The 15,737-nt window shown below is 38.1% G+C and overlaps 1 protein-coding gene across 3 annotated transcripts in view; it reads right to left on the reverse strand.

The window, feature by feature from the left end:
• Nucleotides 1-15,737, reverse strand: part of L2HGDH (L-2-hydroxyglutarate dehydrogenase) — a 51,087-nt gene that overhangs the window by 22,852 nt on the left and 12,498 nt on the right. For 2 of the 3 annotated variants that reach the window (XM_030854911.3, XM_070044960.1), the window contains exon 4: nucleotides 15,216-15,347. In XM_030854911.3, coding sequence (XP_030710771.2) covers nucleotides 15,216-15,347 — 132 coding nt within the window. Of the gene's footprint in view, nucleotides 1-9,996; nucleotides 10,109-15,215; nucleotides 15,348-15,737 lie in introns of those variants that run through there. The other variant, XM_070044961.1, reaches the window with a different exon arrangement.

Below are 15,737 nucleotides of genomic sequence, written 5' to 3' on the forward strand. Positions count from 1 at the left end.
AGTTAATTTTTCCAGGCTCTTCCAGCTGCTACAATGAGTTTTTCTGTTTTATTTATACCTTACCCTATCTGATTCTGATTCATATCTGATTGTGAATCAAATAGTGTATCACCAATTATATTTTAAACAAACTATAGAGATTTTTCCCAGTAGTATATTGTATGTCATGCACACTCAGTGAGAGCTCAGAGTTGTTCACAGTGTTTGCCGAGTGTTGATTTGATTTGCTGCAGAATCTATCTTCAAGACTACAACTACTGAATGGAGATTTTATGTGGTCAATTCAAACTTTCTCTTCAGGTAATATGAGAAATTAATAGCCTGGGTCTTTTGTTGCTATGTTGGGGTGTGTGTGTGTGTTGTCACTCAAAACATGTTTAAACTCTATAAATGAATGATCTACAACCATACCTATTTAATTTTTTGGACTAAGTATTGAATGTGCATTGGCTTTTCTAATTCTGAAGAAAAGGAAACAAGTAGCATTTCACAAAGTATTGACTACATTTTGGTGAATCCTTGGAAATGGCACCATTTTCTGTTGCCTTATTGTATATAAGAGTATATCAGTTCTCCCAATCAATTGCCCCTAAGAGCGTAGCCTGGTTCCCAGGATAAATGGCGCCCAGAAGTTGAGCACGACAGGTAAATGCTGCTATCCTCCTGTTTGGCCAGGACTGCACTGTTGTTACAGTTTTACAATGATATCTGATAATATTATTTTAAATATCTCATCTGTATTCGCTGCTCCACCCCTACCCCAGTGCATTTACCTGCTTGGCCTTTAAAAGTTTTTGACTTTGCCACCCATCCCTGACCAATGCTTCCAAATGGCCAGATGACACTAAAGGTGAAGGCTCAAAAAATGCCTCACAGTCTCTTTTCACAAACTGAACATAACATTTGGCAAACTTCATCATTTTCCTGACAGTCTTGCTTCCAGAATATGACAGCATTTGCCAAGAACAGGAAATCATTCCTTCTGTTTCAATACAATCACATGTAAGATTTTACATTAGAACTTACATTGCCTGAAATCCCTAAATTCGCAGGTCAAATAAGTATAATTCAACTTTAAACTACAAATGGTATTTGGGGTACAATAACCTTGGAAGCTAACTTAGGATAATACTAAGAGTTTAGCCACAAAAAATAAGAGTTTAGTTACAAAAAACTTCCTTACGTAGCATAAAAACTATGTGACAAGTATGATAACAGGGTGATAAAAACATGCTGTAGAAGTGTTTCATATCAATAGTTTTTTATAATCCCAAATATCCTCCTTAGTCATCTTATACTCCTATAACCCAGCACATGCCTGACACACAGAAGCACTCAACTATTTACTGACTGACTGAACTTTTGAGGGCTGTCTTTAAACTTACTAGATTCCTCCCCCCACCCCGGACCTTCCCTAACAGGTTTTCCTTCTTCCTTCCCTTTCTAGCCTTGGCTGTGACCGTCCTCATGAGATGTTGGTGTGCCCCGCCTATATGTGTAGTGGGGGGAAGGTGGAGCGAGTCACTGCTGCCCAGCAGTCAGACACTCTGGCCCAGGGCAGGGTTGGGGGACAGGCTGACTGTGTCTGTCAGCCAGCAGGCTGGGCGTGCACTGTCCAGGTTAGCAGGTCAGAGCTTGAATCTGAGGTTACGGCAGGTCAGGTGTCTGGAAAAGAACCAGGCAAGCAGGTCAGGGAAAGTTGGGAGCTGGAAGTCAGTCAGGAGGCTAGAGGAACAGAGGAACGTGTGCCTGACCAATAGTGCTAAAGAAAAGGCAGGCGGATCACCACAGCTAAGGTCAGAGGAAGCAGTCAGGATTTACCCACAGCAAGCACTGTCAAGAGCTATCCTTCAAAGTTTACAGAGGCAGTTTAAAATTTTCCAAGATACTTCCCCTAGGGGCACTTAATTTTCTTCTTAAAGAGATCTGGTCCAAGAAGCCCTTTCCGAGTTCTCCTGACAAACTGTTTCTTTCTGGAGGGCCTGGAAGAAACAGATGTGACCCTATACCATGGAAATTTCGCCACCCATTCTTGGTAGTGGTGGTGAAGTTGGGGGAAAAGGAAGGAATTTACTCAAGACACTTCTATGAAATAACCAGAGTATATTTTCTACTACGTATTGCCACCCCTAAATATCAATACAGCTAGACATTGATAACTATAATGTGGCATTCTATAAAGCAGATCACTACTGCGGAGGACTCAGAGAAAAGTAGGATATACCTCTTTTATGAGTTACACTATTTATTCATCTTTCAAGTGAGGGGTTCACTTCTGAGAAGATTTTCCTAGACTTTCAGAGTAAGCTAAAAGCTCTCCCTTACCTTGGCACAAGACAGAGTATCAGTTCTATCAGAAAACTTATCACTGTATTAAAATTGTATTTTCTGCTATACTACAACTTCCTTCAGGATGACAACTCTGTCTTACTCACTTTCATATCTGCAGTGCCCAACATAGTGTTCGGCACATAGTAAAGAAGAAAATGTCAGTTAAACTGAACAGAAACATACCAGTTCTGAGTCAGATCTGGGAGGAGGGGACTCTTTAAGTTGTACGACCTTGGAGAATTACCTTAACCAGTTTCTTCACTTATAAGACACAAAAATATGCATACATAATTTGATTATCTATACACACATACTTCATCCACCTCATTCCAAGACACGTGAGGATCACACGGTCAGGTACACAGAACAATATCCAGATTCATCCTGAACCTTTATGACTTATGAAGAGTTGTTCTGTTTTTTGTTTCTTTTTTAACAGTTAGGCATGATATAAAGAACCATGGGTCCATGTTTCTCTTTTTTTTCTATCTTTAAAGTGCTGACAAGGATACATGACAGACAACGATTGTTGTTCCAGTTGATTAGCTGGAATCTTCCATATACTCCAGATTTCAGTACTGCCACGAAACCAATAATCCTGTTTTCCAAACTCCACAATCAATATTGTTTTTACATCTTGACTAAACCCACAGTAGGGTCAGGGGCTCATATGTGCTTTTATTTATTTATTTTTTTACACCAACCTTAAAGTGTGAAAGAGATTTTCGTTAGTACATAAAAAGAGAAACACATGTTAAAAATTAGCATGCCTTCCTGGGGGAGGTTATAAATTGTTTTATTCTCAGATGGCAAGGTAATACTTGATACAGATCAGCGAGATTCTCACATCTTAATTTCACAACCAAATCCCATCAAAATCACATAAAGCTACAAAACAGCAACAGGTTTAGCTGTTTTATATTCAGGAAGCGCTCAATAATTTTTGTAAAGCACTGTTTAGATGTGAGTTTAAATGCTTCATTTTTGTTTTAGTAGACTTGATTTTTTAGAGCAGTTTTAGGTTCACAGAAAAATTGAGCAGAAGGTACAGAGATTTCCCATATATTTCCTGCCCCCCACATGTACAGACTCCTAATCTCTTTATTTTTTTTTATACAGCAGGTTCTTATTAGTTATCCATTTTATACATATTACTGTACACATGTCAATCCCAATCTCCTAATTCATCACACCACTAGCCCCGCCACCACTTTCCCCCCTGGGTGTCCATACGTTTGTTCTCTACATCTGTGTCTCAATTTCTGCCCTGCAAACCGGTTCATCTGTACCGTTTTTCTAGGTTCCACATACATGCGTTAATATACGATATTTGTTTTTCACTTTCTGACTTACTTCACTCTGTATGAGTCTCTGGATTCATCCACATCTCTACAAATGACCCAATTTCATTTCTTTTTATGGCTGAGTAATATTCCATTGTATATATGTACCACATCTTCTTTATCCATTCATCTCTCGATGGGCATTTAGGTTGCTTCCATGCCTTGGCTATTGTAAATAGTGCTGCAATGAACACTGGGGTTCATGTGTCTTTTTTTTTTTAAAATTTAATTTAAGTTTTTTTTTATACAGCAGGTTCTTATTAGTGATCAGTTTTATCCACATCAGTGTATACATGTCAATCCCAACTGCCCAATTCATCACACCACCATCCCCACCACCCTGCAGCATTCCCCCCTTGGTGTCCATACGTTTGTTCTCTACATCTGCGTCTCAACTTCTGCCCTGCAAACCGGTTCATCTGTACCACTGTTCTAGGTTCCACATACATGTGTTAATATACGATATTTGTTTTTCTCTTTCTGACTTACTTTACTCTGTATGACAGTCTCTAGATCCATCCACATCTCAACAAATGACCAAATTTCGTTCCTTTTTATGGCTGAGTAATATTCCATTGTATATATGTACCACACCTTCTTCATCCCTTCGTCTGTTGATGGGCATTTAGGTTGCTTCCATGACCTGGCTATTGTAAATAGTGCTGCAATGAACACTGGGGTGCATGTGTCTTTTTGAATTACGATTTTCTCTGGGTATATGCCCAGTAGTGGGATTGCTGGATCATATGGTAATTCTACTTTTAGTTTTTTAAGGAACCTCCATAGTGGCTGTATCAATTTACATTCCCACCAACAGTGCAAGAGGGTTCCATTTTCTCCACACCCTCTCCAGCATTTGTTGTTTGTAGATTTTCTGATGATGCCCATTCTAACAGGTGTGAGGTGATACCTCATTGTAGTTTTGATTTGCATTTCTCTAATAATTAGTGATGCTTAGCAGCTTTTCATGTGCTCCTTGGCCATCTGTATGTCTTCTTTGGAGAAACATCTATTTAGGTCTTCTGCCCATTTCTGGATTGGGTTTTTATTTTTTTAATATTGAGCTGCATGAGCTGTTTGTATATTTTGGAGATTAATCCTTTGTTGTTTTGTTTGCAAATATTTTCTCGCTTTCTGAGGGTTGTCTTTTCATCTTGTTTGTAGTTTTCTTTGCTTTGCAAGAGCTTTTAAGTTTCATTAGGTCCCATTTGTTTATTTTTGTTTTTATTTCCCTTACTCTAGGAGGTGGATTAAAAAAGATCTTGCTGTGATTTATGTGAAAGAATGTTCTTCCTATGTTTTCCTCTAAGAGTTTTACAGTGTCTGGTCTTACATTTAGGTCTCTAATCTATTTTGAGTTTATTTTTGTATATGGTGTTAGGGAGTGTTCTAATTTCATTCTTTTACACATAGCTGTCCAGTTTTCCCAGCACCACTTATTGAAGAGACTGTCTTTACTGCACTGTATATCCTTGCCTCCTTTGTCATAGATTAGTTGACCATAGGTGTGTGGGTTTATATCTGGGCTTTCTATCCTGTTCCATTGATCTATATTTCTGTTTTTGTGCCAGTACCATATTGTCTTCATTACTGTAGCTTTGTAGTATAGTCTGAAGTCAGGGAGTCTAATTCCTCCAGCTCCATTTTTTTCCCTCAAGACCACTTTGGCTATTCAGGGTCTTTTGTGTCTCCATACAAATTTTAAGATTTTTTGTTCTAGCTCTGTAAAAAATGCCATTGGTAATTTGACAGGGATTGCACTGAATCTGTAGATTGCTTTGGGTAGTATAGTTATTTTCACAATATTGAATCTTCCAACAAAAGAGCATGGTATATCTCTCTATCTGTTTGTCTCACCTTTAATTTCTTTTAACATTGTCTTATAGTTTTCTGCATAGAGGTCTTTTGTCTCCCTAGGTATTTTATTCTTTTTGTTGCAGTGGTAAATGGGAGTGTTTCCTTAATTTCTCTTTCAGATTTTTTATCATTAGGGTGTAGGAATGCAAGAGATTTCTGTGCAGTAATTTTGTATCCTGCAACTTTACCAAAATCACTGATTAGCTCTACTAGTTTTCTGGTGGCATCTTTAGGATTCTCTATGTATAGTATCATGTCATCTGCAACAGTGACAGTTTTACTTCTTCTTTTCCAATTTGTATTCCTTTTATTTCTTTTTCTTCTCTGAATGCCGCGGCTAGGACTTCCAAAACTATGTTGAATAATAGTGGTGAGAGTGGACATCCTTGTCTTGTTCCTGATCTTAGAGGAAATGCTTTCAGTTTTTCACCATTGAGAATGATGTTTGCTGTGGGTTTTTGTATACAGCCTTTATTATGTTGAGGTAGGTTCCCTGTATGCCCACCTTCTGAAGAGTTATCATAAATGTGTGTTGAATTTTGTCAAAAGTTTTTTCGGCATCTATTGAGATAATCATATAGTTTTTATCCTTCAATCTGTTAATATGGTGTATCACACTGATTGATTTGCGTATATTAAAGAATCCTTGAATCCCTAGGATAAATCCCACTTGATCACGGTGTATGATCCTTTTAACATGTTGTTGGATTCTGTTTGCTAGTATTTTGTTGAGGATTTTTGCACCTATATTCATCAGTGATATTGGTCTGTAATTTTTTTTTGTAGTATCTTTGTCTGGTTTTGGTATCAGGGTGATGGATGGCCTCATAGCATGAGTTTGCGAGTTTTCCTTCTGCAGCTTTTTGGAAGAGTTTGAGAAGGATGGGTGTTAGCTCTTCTCTAAATATTTGACAGCATTCACCTGTGAAGCCATCTAGTCCTGGACTTTTGTTTGTTGGAAGATTTTTAATCACAGTTTCAATTTCATTACTTGTGATTGGTCTGCTCATATTTTCTATTTCTTCCTGATTCAGTCTTGGCAGGTTGTGCATTTCTAAGAAGTTCTCCATTTCTTCCATGTTGTCCATCTTATCGGCATAGAGTTGCTTGTAGTAGTCTCTCAGGATGCTTTGTATTTCTGCGGTGTCTGTTGTAACTTCTCCTTTTTCATTTCTAATTTTATTGATTTGAGTCCTCTCCCTCTTTTTCTTGATGAGTCTGGCTAATGGTTTATCAATTTTGTTTATCTTCTCAAAGAACCAGCTTTTAGTTTTATTGATCTTTGCTATTGTTTTGTTTCTTTTTCATTTATTTCTGCTCTAATCTTTATGATTTCTTTCCTTCTGCTGACTTTGGATTTTGTTTGTTCTTCTTCCTCTAGTTCCTTTAGGTGTAACGTTAGATTGTTTATTTGAGATTTTTCTTGTTTCTTGAGGTAGGCTTGTATTGCTATAAACTTCCCTGTTAGAACTGCTTTTGCTGCATCCCATAGGTTTTGGATTGTCGTGTTTTCATTGTCATTTGTGTCTAGGTATTTTTTAGTTCCTCTTTGATTTCTTTAGTGATCTCTTGGTTATTTAGTAATGTACTGTTTAGCCTCCATGTGTCTGTGTTTTTTACATCTTTTTCCCTGTAATTGATTTCTAATCTTATAGCATTGTGGTCAGAAAAGATGCTTGATATGACTTCAATTTTTTAAAGTTTACTCAGGCTTGATTTGTGACCCAGGATGTGATCTATCCTGGGGAATGTTCCATGTGCAGTTGAGAAGAAAGTGTAATCTGCTGTTTTTTGGATGGAATGTCCTATAAATAGCAATTAAATCTATCTGGTCTATTGTGTCATTTAAAGGTTGTGTTTCCTTATTAATTTTCTGTTTGGATGATCTGTCCATTGGTGTAAGTGAGGTGTTAAAGTCCTCCACTATTATTGTGTTACTGTCGATTTCCTCTTTGATAGCTGTTAGCAGTTGCCTTATCTATTGAGGTGCTCCTAAGTTGGGTGCATATATATTTATAATTGCTATATCTTTTTCTTGGATTGATCCCTTGATCATTACGTAGTGTCCTTCCTTATCTCTTGTAACATTCTTTATTTTAAAGTCTATTTTGTCTGATACGAGTATTGCTACTCCAGCTTTCTTTTGATTTCCATTTGCATGGAATATGTTTTTCCATTCCCTCACTTCAGTCTGTATGTGTCCCTAGGTCTGAAGTGGGTCTCTTGTACACAGCATATATATATATATGGGTCTTGTTTTTATATCCATTCAGCAAGCCTGTGTCTTTTGGTTGGAGCATTTAATCCATTCACATTTAAGGTAATTATCAATATGTATGTTCCTATTACCATTTTCTTAATTTTGGGGGGGTTTGTTTTTGTAGGTCCTTTTCTTCTCTTGTGTTTCCCAGTTAGAGAAATTTCTTTAGCATTTGTTGTAGAGCTGGTTTGGTGGTGCTGAATTCTCTTAGCTTTTGCTTGTCTGTAAAGCCTTTGATTTCTCCATTGAACCTGAATGAGATCCTTGTCAGGTAGAGCAATCTTGGTTGTAGGCTCTCCCCTTTCATCACTTTAAATATGTCATGCCACTCCCTTCTGGCTTGTAGAGTTTCTGCTGAGAAATCAGCTGTTAACCTTATGGGAGTTCCCTTGTATGTTATTTGTCGTTTTTCCCTTGCTGCTGTCAATAATTTTTCTTTGTCTTTAATTTTTGCCAGTTTTTTTGCCAATTTGATTACTATGTGTCTCAGTGTGTTTCTCCTTGGGTTTATCCTGTGTGGGACTCTCTGTGCTTCCTGGACTTGGGTGGCTATTTCCTTTCCCATGTTAGGGAAGTTTTCAACTATAATCTCTTCAAATATTTTCTCAGGTCCTTTCTCTCTCTCTTCTCCTTTTGGGACCCCTATAATGCAAATGTTGGTGCATTTAATGTTGTCCCAGAGGTCTCATAGGCTGTCTTCATTTCTTTTCATTCTTTTTTCTTTATTCTGTTCCGCAGCAGTGAATTCCACCATTCTGTCTTCCAGGTCACTTATCCGTTCTTCTGCCTCAGTTATTCTGCTACTGATTCCTTCTAGTGTATTTTTCATTTCAGTTATTGTATTGTTCATCTCTGTTTGTTTGTTCTTTAATTGTTTTAGGTCTTCGTTAAACATTTCTTGCATCTTCTCGATCTTTGCCTCCATTCTTTTTCCGAGGTCCTAGATCATCTTCACTATCATTATTCTGAATTCTTTTTCTGGAAGGTTGCCTATCTCCACTTCATTTAGTAGTTTTTCTGGGGGTTTATCTTGTTCCTTCATCTGGTACATAGCCCTCTGCCTTTTCGTCTTGTCTACCTTTCTGTGAATGTGGTTTTTGTTCCACAGGCTGCAGGATTGTAGTTCTTCTTGCTTCTGCTGTCTGCCCTCTGGTGGATGAGGCTATCTAAGAGGTTTGTGCAAGTTTCCTGATGGGAAGGACTGGTGGTGGGTAGAGCTGGCTGTTGCTCTGGTGGGCAGAGCTCAGTAAAACTTTAATCTGCTTGTCTGCTAATGGGTGGGGCTGGGTCCCCTCCCTGTTGGTTGTTTGGCCTGAGGTGACCCAACACTGGAGCCTCCCCGGGCTCTTTTGTAGGGCTAATGGCAGACTCTGGGAGGGCTCACGTCAAGAAGTACTTCCCAAAACTTCTGCTTCCAGTGTCCTTGTCCTCACGGTGAGACACAGCCACCCCCCACCTCTGCAGGAGACACTCCAACACTAGCAGGTAGGTCTGGTTCAGTCTCCTATGGGGTCACTGCTCCTTCCCCTGGGTCCCGATGTGCACACTACTTTGTGTGTGCCCTCTGAGAGTGGAGTCTCTGTTTCCCCCAGTCCTGTCAAAGTCCTGCAATCAAACCTCGCTGGCCTTCAAATTCTGATTCTCTAGGAATTCCTCCTCCCGTTGCCAGACCCCCAGGGAAGCCTGACATGGGGCTCAGAAGCTTCACTCCAGTGGGTGGACTTCTGTGGTATAAGTGTTCTCCAGTTTGTGAGTCACCCACCCAGCAGTTATGGGATTTGATTTTATTGTGATTGCGCCCCTCCTACCATCTCATTTTGGCTTCTCCTTTGTCTTTGGATGTGGGGCATCTTTTTTGATGAGTTCCAGTGTCTTCCTGTCGATGATTTTTCAGCAGTTAGTTGTGATTCCAGTGCTCTCACAAGAGGGAGTGAGAGCACGTCCTTCTACTCTGCCATCTTGAACCAATCTCCTAATCTCTTTAATACTAGTGTATTTCCCCCTTAAGTATGGCATCAGTCTAAATAACCAGTTCTGCTATACACTGAATGTCTGTGTGCCTCCAAAATTCATATGTTGAAACCTAATGACCCATGTGACGGTATTTGGAGGTGGGGCCTTTCGGAAGTGATTAGGTCATGAGGATGGAGGCTTCGTGAATGGGATTAGTGCCTTTATAAAAGAAACTCCAGAGAGTTCCCTTACCCCTTATGCCATGTGAGAACACAGCAAGAAGATGGTCTATGAACCAGGAAGTGGGTCCTCACCGGACATCAAATCTTCCAGAGCCTTGATCTCAGACTTCCAGCCTCTAGAACTGTGAGAAATAAATATCTGACATTTATAAGCTAACTGGTTCATGGTACTTTGTTGCAGCAGCCCCAACTGACTAAAACAAGCTCTTATATGAGTTATTCACAAGCCTGGTTTGAAGACATCCTAGGATCTCTCTACAATGTTTTTAAATAGCCTATTTTACTCTGCAGAGGAATTGATATGGCTTAAAGGAAATAAACAGAATAAAATATTGGGTTACAAGCAAAGCATCAGGAAAGGGGGAAAATGTAAAGCAGGAGGAAAAGAACAAACATAACTAAGTTATCTTAACAGATTTCATGAAAAGTTCCCAAGTATCTCAAACAAAACCAATTTGAATTCACTAGAACTACTGCTTAAATAAGCCCAAAATAACATCTACCACTTCTTGAGGATTAACATATGCTGGATGCCTTACATATATCACTGTATTTAATTCTCAGAACAACCTGCATTTTACAAATGAGGAGTCTGAGGTTTAGAACAATTTTAACCCACTCAAGGTAAACAGCTGTTAAATAGGCAGAAATGAGATTTAAATTTATGTCTGTCTGGCTTCTCAGCCACCACATTCTGCTGCTCACCTTATGTCAGATCCTACTTTATGGGAAAAAAAAAGACAGAATATAGTGAGATAAAATAAAGAATAATATGTCAAAATTCCCTGAAGTCTAGAAATTACTAACCTATGATATTCAAGAGCAGCAGAAAGAAATTAGGTAGTCTAAAAATAACTATAAATAAGTGGTGTCGATGGTATCATGGTGAGCATAGCTGCCTTCCAATAGTAAATATAAATAGCTTTGACCTCCCACCTCAAGGCTCCCCTCTCTCCCATGTCCAATTCTATCCTATGTACCAGAACTTGATTAACCTTCCTAAATTAGCACAGTTTGCATATCATTTTCTTGCCTAAATCCTTCAGTGGCTCCCTACTGTTAGATCAGGAGCTGGTAATCTTTTCTGTAAAGGGCCAGATAGTAAATATTTTTGCCCATGTGAGGCTTAGGATCTCTGTTTCAATTACTTGAGTTGGCTGTTTGGCACAAAAGCAGCCATAGACAACACATAAATGAGTAAGTATGATTGTTCTCCAATAAAAATTTATTTGTGGACACTGAAATTTGAGTTTCATATAAGTTTCATGTGTCACAAAATATTATTCTTCTTTTAATTTTTTCAACCATTTAAAACAGCTTATAGGTCTTTAAAAACATGTGGTGGGCTGGATTTGGCCCACAGGCCATAGTTTGCCAATCCTGGCTTAAGACCGTGTAGCATTTGCCCAAAGCCTGAAAGAAATAGCCAAAATTAGATATTCAGTGAAGGTGTCTTCTTTTTTAAAAAAATCAGTCATTCATTCACCATCTCAGAGAGATAAGAAATGCATGGGGAGAGGAAAAGGGAGAAGAAGACCTACTCCCACAAGTTAAACACTTTGATTATTCTGACTGAGTCTGAGGGGAGGGAAGGGTGAGGTTTTCTGGAGTTGAAGATGCTATGACTTTCTCTGCAGGAAGAACTCATTTAACACTGTTTGGATTCCTAGTCTCTTGGGAACTTTATACTAATTAATAAAATCAAATATTTTGATCTAACTTTAACTGCACAACTACAGATAACTTAAGGGAAAAAAATCTATTTCTATCTTGTCTTTTTGTGAAAGGATTTGAAGCAGCCTGTAAAAACAAACAAACAAGAAACACATACAAAACAATATATGCTAGCATTAAATATTGAGCCAGACAAGTATATGGGTTGGAAAGGAAGAAATAAGTTATTACTTGCAGATGACATGATTGTACACAGAAAATACAAAAGAATTGGGACTTCCCTGGTGGTCCAGTGGTTAAGACTCCACACTTCCACTGCAGGGGGCATGTGTTCGATCCCTGGTTGGGGAAGTAAGATCCCACATGCCATATGGTACGGCCAAAAAAAAAGAAAAAGAATTTATAGACAAACTATTAGAATCAATAAGTGAATTCAACAACCAAGATGAATACATGGTCAAAAATCAATTTGATTTCCATATATCTGTAATGTATAAGTAGAAAATAAACTTTAAATAACAATACTATTTATGAGAGTATAAAAAATCAAATACCTAGAAATAAATCTAAGAGACATGTAAGACCTCTACACTGAAAACTGTAATACATTTTTTTCAATAAATTAAAGATTCAGATAAATGGAGTGATCCATGTTCATGGATTGGAAGATTCAATATTGTAAATAGGTCAACTGTCTGCAAATATGTCAACCTACATATTCAGGGCAATCTCAATCGAAATCACAACAGGTTATCCTGTGGACTTTAGCAAATTAATTCTAAAATGTATATGGAAATGCAAAGATCCAAGAATAGGCAATACAATGTTGAAGAAGAACAAAATTGAAGGACTTACTCAACCGGATGTCTAGACCTATTGAAAAGCTATAGTAACTAAGACATTATGGTAGTGGTACAAGAAGAGACAACAGAAGAGAAGAGAGTCCAGACACAGAGCCCACCTATATATAGTCACCTGGTATCACAAAGGTAACACTGCAGTGCAGTGGGGAAATAATGGTCTTTTTGATAAATGGTGCTGGGCTAACTAGATATCTACATATGAGGGGAAAAAAGTGTACCTTGACCCCTATCTTATACCATAAACAAAAATCAATTCCAAATGGATCGTAGATCTAAATGCGAAAGGTAAAACAACATAGCTTTTAGAAAAAAAGCATAGGAGAATATCTTCCTGATGCTGAAATAGGCAAAGATTTCTCAGAGTACAAAAAAGCACTAAGCATAAAAGAGAAATATATGCATAAATTGATTGAATGATTACATTAAGACTAAGAACCTCTGTTCATCTAAAGACACTATTAAGAGTGAAAACACAAGCCACAGAGTCATAGAAGATATCTATTGTGTATATGTATATATATATATACACAACAAAAGACACATATTCAGACTATATAATGAACTTATAAAATTAATAAGAATTAATAATTGTTAAGAAGGACAGTCAATCCAATAGAAAAATGGGCAAAGGACTTAGTTACTTCACAAAAGAAAATATCCAAATGGCCAGTAAACATATGAAAAGGTGTACAATTTTATGGGTCAACAGGGAAACTATAATATTATACTACTACATAGCCACCAGAATGGCTAAAATGAAAACAACAAACAATATTAAGTGTTGGTGAAGATAAGGAGCAACTGTAACTCTCATACACTGCTGATAAGAGTATTATTTGGGACAAATGCTATGGAAAACTCTTTGGCAGTACCTGCCACAGCCAGACATATATATAAATTATGACCATAATTTCCCTCCGAGGTATATCCCCAACGGAAGTGTGTACGTGTGTTCACCAAAATAGATGTGCTAGAATGTTCTTAGTAGCACTACTTGCAAGAGCTCCAAATTGGAAACTACCCAAAACGCCCAACAACAGTATAAAGAGCCATGCTATATTCATACAAAGGATTATTATACAGCAATGACAACAAATTATAACTACATGCAATAATATGGATGAATTTTATAAACAATACTGAATAAAAGAAGTCCAGACACAAACGAGCACATACTATATGATTCTACTTACACAAAATTCAAAAATCTATGATGTAAAAGAACAGTGGTCATCCTTAAGGGAAAGGTAGTGTCTAGGAGGGGGCATGAGGGGAATTCTGAGAAGCTGGTAATGTTCTGTTTGTTGATCTGGATGATCACACTTAACGAAAATTCATCAAGCTGTATACATTTATGATTTTGGATGTATGCTGTGATTCAATAAAAAGTTCCAAAAAATCAGAGCATATAGAAAACAAAGGTGGAAAGATAAGATGAAACAAAGAGCAAATTTAGTACATGAAAATAAAAATGTATGCTTAATGCTCTAGATATTTGGCAAGAGTAGGGCACAAATGTGTTTCTGCTTAGAGCCAAGGCAAACAGGACAATACAGTTAAAGAATTCAGTGTCCATCGATAAAAACAAGCCAATTGTGCTCAGGAAAAACAAAATTATTCTTAGAACTGGAGTCTGAAATTTCTCCTGAGTGTTCTCAGAGAGATGTTGTTTGACAGTGAACCTATGTCCTCAACCACCTCCTTATAGTAGAGGCCTCAGTGAGTGACACAATGACTTTCTCCATAGGCTGATGCCATAAAACCAAAACACAACTCAAGGAGAGTAATCTGGGGTCAAGAAGTAGGATGGGGAGAGAAAAACACTACAGTGTAGGTGTACTACAATCTGATGGTCTGGAGAGATGTACAAGAATGAATGGTCTACATATCACCCAGGCTCTCTCCCTTAAATAGTGTTTCTCTAAAGCAAGCTTTTGATAAGCACTGCCTGACAGTGAGTTCAAGGTCACACTCGCTAAGACAGGTACCCACAGTCCAGCTATTGGAATATGTCATTAAAACACTGGGGAATGGGGAACAGGAGATACAGCAATTCATTGGAACAGTCAGTGGAATGAGAATTGGACGGATAGCCTCTAAAAGGCTATCAAGGGAAGTTGATATGCAGAGTAACTATTATATTATTATTTGTGTTTCTATCACAAATACAAGAAAGAAGATCTGGTTTTCCCTACAGCATGTTTTAAGCCAGAAACTCTATAACCTACCCTCCTGAAACAGATCCAATATTGTAGCCACCCTCCTCAAAAATTTTTAGTGGCTACCTATGCCTACTGGATAAACTTCAAAGTATCAGCATGGATATGATATCAAGCCCTTTATGTGGGCTAATTCTGCCTTCCCAGTCTCATCTATTATCTCTTGCTACACACCCTATGATCCAACCACAACTCACCACTCAGTGGTTTCCAAACATGCCATAGAGTCTCAGACCTCCTCTTGCTTTTGCCTATGTTCTTCAGGACCTGGTAGTTTCTTGTAGGAAAAGAAGAAATCAGGTGTCCAGAGTTTGTGGCAATGCCCTCTTGTGTCTGGCACCTTAATGCTTCTGTAACAGGATTATTTAACTGTCTCTATGATTCCTGCTTCCTATAAACTCACCCTCAGCCTCCATGTCACAGGACTGAGCCCTATCCCTGTGAGCCTGTGTGTGGGTTAGTGAATCACTTACCCTACAATATGGCTCCTTCTTTTTTATGTCCTCTTGCTGGATCAGCCTCAGGTCCTGGACACCATTCTGCAGGCCTCTCTCATACAGGGCCTTAAGTCTGGGAATTTCTTCTTGTTCAACAGCTACTATAAGCTTAAAAAGAAAAAAGATAAAGAACATGAATAGAGTTAAATATATCATCAGCTATGATAGATAAATTCAATAGAAAATCATAAATTAGTGTATGATTCAAATTGGGTTGATTTTTTTAAACTGTTTTTGCTTCATGTATCTACTTCTCCCTTTCTTCATGACTTCACTTTCTTCCTCCACCAAAAACATTTGTCTTAAGACTGCATTAAAACAAAGGTGAGATGTAGCCTCAATTGTCACATCTGCTATGACAGTTGCTACATGCACCTTGGCCAGAAGTATCGCCATCACTCCCTCGATCCCAGAGGGGAAAGAAGCACAGGTTGCTTAGTCTTTACATTAAAAACCAAACAAAAAACAAAAGTGAAACAAAACTAAACAAAAACCAGT

This window comes from Globicephala melas, chromosome 2, assembly GCF_963455315.2.
Source record: "Globicephala melas chromosome 2, mGloMel1.2, whole genome shotgun sequence".
In the NCBI taxonomy this organism is placed as follows: domain Eukaryota; kingdom Metazoa; phylum Chordata; class Mammalia; order Artiodactyla; family Delphinidae; genus Globicephala; species Globicephala melas.